General features: G+C 43.0%; 1 protein-coding gene across 1 annotated transcript; it reads left to right on the top strand.

Moving 5' to 3' along the window:
• Positions 1-2,796: 2,796 nt before the first annotated feature.
• LOC121568239 (gem-associated protein 7) lies at positions 2,797-4,231 on the top strand. The gene is made up of 2 exons (XM_041878796.1): positions 2,797-2,900; positions 3,149-4,231. The coding sequence occupies exon 2, from the start codon at positions 3,169-3,171 to the stop codon at positions 3,553-3,555; it is 387 nt and encodes a 128-aa protein (XP_041734730.1). The 5' UTR covers positions 2,797-2,900; positions 3,149-3,168; the 3' UTR covers positions 3,556-4,231.
• Positions 4,232-6,736: the final 2,505 nt, after the last annotated feature.

Genomic DNA, 6,736 nt, shown 5'->3' on the forward strand with positions numbered 1-6,736 from the left:
GGAGGCATACATAAAGCTGTACCAGATGCAGACTGTCCTGAGGTTCAGAGAGCAAGAGAGCAAGAGCAGGTACGGTACTCCATTTAACCAGTCACAGTTCAGGGAGGTCACAAGTCACCTCCTAATCGGATTCAATAGATTAAGTTGACTGCATGCTAGAGAAGGAGTAATAATAATATCTCAGATCACTGTCTAACATATATTAAGCTAAAAGCACCCAGAGAGTCAGGGTAAAGCAGGAGAAAAAGGAGAGGAAAGAAAGAAAGATGTTGGAGAAGAACAAAGTGAAAAAGCTGTTCGGAGCTAGAAAAGCAGAGAGTAAGGAAGAAGTCAGGAAGAATAAGGAGAGGGTGAAAGCCCACCTGGATGAGGTGGCGAGGAACTATAATGAAAAGAAACAGAGGGAGAAAGAAAGAAAGAGAAAAGCTGTTGAAAAGGGTATGAAATATGCTGAACAAAAACATTAACGCAACATGCAACAATTTCAAAGATTTTACTGAGTTACAGTTCATATGAGGAAATCAGTCAATTGAAAGGCCCTAATCTATGGATTTCACATGACTGGGAATACAGATATGCATCTGTTGGTCACAGATATAGTATCTTTAAAAAAAAAAGGTAGGGGTGTGGATCAGAAAACCAGTCAATATCTGGAGTGACCACCATTTGCCTCATGCAGCGCAACACATCAAATTACCATCGTACTGGCATCTCCTTCGCATAGAGTTGATCAGGCTGTTGATTGTGGCCTGTGGAATGTTGTCCCACTCCTCTTCAATTGTTCTGCGAAGTTTCTGGATATTGGCGGGAACTGGAACACGCTGTCGTACAGGTCGATCCAGAGCATCACATACATGTTCAATGGGTGACATGTCTGGTGAGTATGCAGGCCATGGAAGAACTGGGACATTTGGAGCTTCCAGGAATTCTGTACAGATCCTTGAGACATGGGGCAGCGCATTTTCATGCTGAAACATGAGGTGATTGCGGCGGATGAATGGCACGACAGTGGGCCTCAGGATCTCGTCACATTATCTCTGTGCATTCAAATTGCCATCGATAAAATGCAATTGTGTTCGTTGGCCGTAGCTTATGCTTGCCCATACCATAACCCCACCGCCACCATGGGGCACTCTGTTCACAACGTTGACATCAGCAAACCGCTCGCCCACACAACACCATACACGTGGTCTGCTGTTGTGAGGCTGGTTGGACGTACTGGCAAATTCTCTAAAACGATATTGGAGGTGGCTTATGGTAGAGAAATTAACATTAAATTATCTGGCAACAGCTCTGGTGGACATTCCTGCAGTCATCATGCCAATTGTACGCTACCTCAAAACTTGAGCCATCTGTGGCATTGTGTTGTGTGACAAAACTGCACATTTTAGAGTGGCCGTTTATTGACCCCAGCACAAGGTGCACCTGTATAATGATCATGCTGTTTAATCAGCTTCTTGAAATGCCACACCTGCCAGCTGGATGGATTATCTTGGCAAAGGAGAAATACTCACTAACAGGGATGTAAACAAATTTGTGCACAGAATTTGAGAGAAATAAGCTTTTTGTGCACAAGGAACATTTCTGGGATCTTTTATTTCAGCTCATGAAACATGGGACCAACACTTTACATGTCGCGTTTATATTTTTGTTCAGTGTAAGTTGTCAGGATAGGATGGTGGTTTATTGAACTCTGGTCCTTTGGGTTGAAGTCAAATAGCTTTATAAATTACAACCTGACACCATAGTGTCTCTTCATTTACACCATTGGAGGAATGCGTCTGGAAATGATGTTACGTTATGCACAGCCTCCATTCCTATTCAATGACTACTCAAATCAGATAGAGATGCTCAGGCCATCTGGATTGTGGTAATTTGAGACATAAACAGGAAGTACACTTCTTTGAATAGCCTAATGTTGCGTTTAGGCTACGGTTGCGTTTAGGCCACTACAGTTGACCAAATGTAGCCTACGAACAATCCAGTACCACTGATTTTTTTTTAAATATCTGGTAAACAATGTTTGTAACAACATGCACATAGAAAAATTATGAATGCAGTTATTGAGGAGTTAACTATCCAATACACTATATCTGGATCTATGGTTTGACATAGGAATGTAGGAATATTTGGTTTGTTTGGCATTGTGTAGTGTGTGTGTGTGTGTGTGTGGTGGAGATAGAATACTAAAACCCCTGAACGGAGACAGTAAGCGCATCCGCCACTTCTTACCAAATGTCCTGTATTAGAGGTTCAGAACCTAAGAATCAGCTTGTGTACTAGCGGGTGAGGGCATTCACAGCCGACCGCTCAGACGGGTGAGGCCAAAACACACACACACACACTTTCAAAAGTAATTTGAAGGCCCCCTCGTTATAAGATGCAATTCTTTACATTCAAATGTATCTTCATTTTTATTGTCACCTGAAACTGAACATAGCCCACACTATTTTATATCCAACAATGTCTAATTCAATTTGACTCATAATTTCTCAGTGGAGCAAGCTCATTGATCAATCAAGTAGGAGGATTGATTTCTTTTTTATACAGACACTACAGTAAACAGGATAGCTAAATGCATCACATTGCCCCAGCAGCCTAACTACAGTCACAGCCTGCCTAACTACAGTCACAGCCTGCCTAACTACAGTCACAGTCTGCCTACTACCTTGGTGTACAGTGCACATCGACTTTTGAGTGCTCCCTCATTTATTCGCTAGGCGGCATCAGTGTCAAAGATTGTGTCGAGTGGCCTACTGCGGAACCAAAGATAAAATGCATTACATTTTCCGGTCACATTTAACAGAGGGACAACAAAATGTACGGTGTGTCAACTCAAACGATTGTCATAAAACGTACTCTTTGGCCGACTTCAAAGAGAATCTGCTTACTCTGAGTCGGTAAGTATTAAATACGAGTGACTTCCTTTTGCTAGCTATGAACATAAACTAGCTAGCTTGTTTTGCTCTACAGCATTGTACTTAGACTCTGCTTTACAAGACAGCATGCTGGCTAGCTCGGGAATGTGACAACACAGCCAATTAAGACAGAGCAAACAAAGCTAGCTGGTGTCGTTATATTTTAGTTGCAATTTAATCTAACTTTGTTTGCACATCATGCCAATATCTGTCATAATTTGTGATTGCAGAGAGCGACAAAAAAGGTGAAATGAGAACGCTCGTGTCTGTGCTTCGCCTCCCGAGAGGACCTGATCCGAATGGCCGCGGATTCGACCCGAACTCACCCCGTTTCATCGCGCTGTGTCCAACTACTATTTCAGCTTCGACTTTAACAGGGACTGACTCTGTCGAAATTGGGGAAGAGCAGCGTGCACGGTCGGCTTTGAGAGAAAGCTTTCTGAGAACGCTCATAGCCATGACCAATAAGCAGGTGCAATTCCACATGTACGAGAGAGTCAAGGTTGAGGCGAAGTTTGGAGCGTCGGATATTGACGTGCTCAACTTCCAAGTTTCGGAACTACAGACCCCCATTGGGGTACAGAAAGAAGCTCTGCTCAGGTGCCAGGATGTAATTTCATACTCCTTTGATCTCTGAACAGTGCTGTTCACCAATTTGTGCTGTTCACTTATTTGTGATGTTTTTGAACAGGTATCCAAGAAACTGAATCTGATTTGAACTGTTATTTCTAATATGATTTCGTTTCACATACAGGGTGATTTGGGGAGTCAATGATAACAGTTCCATTGCTACACAGGGTGTTCTGTCTGGCCGAATATGTAGGAAGATGTTTCCATTTATTATTGTGTTACTTTGAGTAAGAGGTAGACTTGCCATTGCCAAATGTTATTTTTATGTGGCCAGCCAGGTATTGAGAACACTGTGATATACAGTATGTCTGATTTGTTTCATAGTTTCCAATTCAATGTACAGCCACTGGAGGGAGATGTCAGCGCTGTCTTTACAACAGGCATGTCAGGGGCCACCTATACCACCAGGTTCTCTGACCCTTGGCAGTTCTCAGCTGTCCATTTCATTAGGAAGAGATGAGGAAACATGTCTCCGTGTGGAATTTGGATGTAACTGTCTGGAAACCTGAAAATCTTGGTATTATTCCTTGACTACAGGACAATGTGGTTCTTGTCTTGTTCCTTTTCATAAGATCTGTTGCTGAGATATGTTTGTTTACCAATGAAGCCTAATACATTGTCAATGGGCATATGCACTTAATCTTTGTTTTGTTGTACTTTTAATAAACATTGTGTCACTTGAATTGAATTTGATAATGTGTTAATTAAGTAGGCCATATGTTGTAGATAAAGGTGTTGGTAATATCGAGCTTATTGTATTCCTTTCACTGAATGAAATATTAACTTTCAGTGGTCACTGGTTGTCCTTCAGTGTCATGGTTTTCCCCAAAAAATATTTTGATAAGACCCAGTATTGTGCCAGTCAGCACAGATGATATTGCAACCTCTGGTGTTCTAAGTTTATATGGATGAGAAGGTAGACTAATTGCCTAATTGATCTTGACTGCCTAGTCTTTAAGACCGCAAATAGAATATTCACAAATGAATTAAGTTTACAGTGAGCTAAACACGTATAAATGTTCAGGATTCGTCATCCTTCTTAGAGGTATCAGTAATATTTAATCTTCCTAAAAGGTGCATTTGTGTGCGTCTCCAATAAATAATTTTATTGGAATGGCATTATGCGGTCGGTGTGCAGTGCACAGTCTCCCTCTGTTGTTGTGCCTGAATGATACTGACTGCTTTGTGGAGACAGTCAACAATGAGAGGGTGAGTCATAGCCATCCAGCCCCCTTCAGAAGTATGAGTGAAATCCTGTGATGTCATCGGGCTCTTGTGATTAAATCAGGAAGCCCTCAAGGACGACCAATGTTAATTTCATATTCCCAGGCAGCAGCAGTGCTCAACTCCCTCCCAGCCCGCACTCTCGTTGATGTGCGTCCCGTTCAAGCTCAGTGAGAAACAAGTGGTCTGAATGTTAATCTCGTTGCAGTAGTGTATCGACAATGGAGTGAGATGTTATAGGTAGTTGCTGTGTGTACAGTTCATTTACTGTCTCCTTTGAGTGAGAAGAGTGTGATTGGTCACTTTAGGAAAATCCTATTTTTGTGCTGTGGACTGAATCTGGTGGTCTGCCTCATTTGTTGCATAGTGGGCACACTGTTTCTCAATGTTATCTACTCTTGGGTTTCTCTTTGCTGGCAGTCTGCTTCTCCCTGATTCAAGTGGAAAAACATCCCTGTGTGCAGGTGTAAGTGTGTGCCAGTGTTACAAGGGGAGAGGGGCTGTCACGATGGTACAAGGAATCTGCCCTGTCTAACACCATCAGCCAACAGGAAGCACATTCCGCTCCTTCCTGTTTGTGGCCCTCTCTCACTTCCTGTCAACTGTCTGTGATAACTTACAAAAATACATGGCCACATCCACTTAATCACACCCTGCCCCTGCCCATAAATTCCTCCATTAAAACTGTTGGGCAGTTACTTCTAGGAATGTATGTGTTTTCCTTCTATGACTGCCTCATAAAGGGTTCACGGATTCAGTCTATTGTTTTTGGTTTAAGAGAGCTGGGGTTGAGAAATTATTTGGATTATTACTCATCATTACTGGCTAACATAAGGCATGAGGTCGAGGACTCAAAACATATAGAGATACATTTTTCACACTAAACCCTGCTGCTGTCGTCGACCAGGTAAAAAAAAAATGTAGATCTCATTGAGGCTAACCTGGATAAATACAGGTTCAATAAGATAACAAAGCATGAATGCTCCTTACTGTAATACCCAGGGCATTGTCAGCTCTTGAATGTGTCTCGTCTTTGTCTTGCACTCTGAATCCACCGTAGGGTTCTGCTGAGCGTGCATCTGAACGTCGTTCGGTGTACATGAGCTGGCAGTCAGATGAGGAATTCACACACCTAATTGAAGAGTCAATGGAACCTGAAACAGATCGGTTTCACTTTGCTGGGTTCTTGCGAACCCTTTCAGCAGCTTCAGCAGCACATCAGTGCCGCAGCCTCACCATCCCATCACAGCTCTCTGTCCACGCATTCCTAATGCCATCACTGGAAACATAGCCTCCCCAGTGGGCTGCTTCACTGTTTCGAAGATTTGAAGACATCCACGCTGTTGTGTTGTGTACTAATAAATTAGTGTCCATGAGTTAATCAAAAAGGAGCACATTCCCCTACATAACATCAGTATAGTAGTGGAAAGGAACACGTTGGTATAACACTCTTAGTCCTACATGATGCAACCATGAGAGGGGAAAATGATCAGTTTCCTCTTTCCCCACTTCAAAATACAGGGGCAGATACATGGGTATAGATCGTGGCTCTGAAAGGACCGAAGCATGTCCTGTTGTGGGGCCTGGATCATGCTCTCTCCAGTCTCAGGCCTCTTGTTTAGGCTTTAGAGAGGCAAGTGGTTTATGCTCAAACAACTGGAGAAGAGGTGCTACCTAAAATATGTACTTAATGCAGATGGAAGTAACAGTTTCTCCATAGAAAAAACCCTGGAATTGATTAGAATAATATGAAAAACACAGTGGCGATTGGGTCACAGCGCCCTCCATCAGAGATGCTGTTGTTTGGTTTCGCCATACAGGAGATTGAGAAGGTGGCTCCTTGGGCCGCTGGGGATATTGGCTGGAATGTGCCTATTGTGGCGCTGTGCGGCAGTCAGAGCAGACAGAGGGGGACTGACTGAGTCACGGTTAGGCGGCATTCCCAAGGTTTGTTTGACTAGCCT

Source organism: Coregonus clupeaformis, chromosome 6, assembly GCF_020615455.1.
Source record: "Coregonus clupeaformis isolate EN_2021a chromosome 6, ASM2061545v1, whole genome shotgun sequence".
Taxonomy (NCBI): Eukaryota; Metazoa; Chordata; class Actinopteri; order Salmoniformes; family Salmonidae; genus Coregonus; species Coregonus clupeaformis.

What these genes read in the sequence shown, in the direction of transcription:
- LOC121568239 (XM_041878796.1), top strand. Translation starts at nt 3,169, where the DNA reads ATGAGAACGCTCGTGTCTGTGCTTCGCCTCCCGAGAGGACCTGATCCG.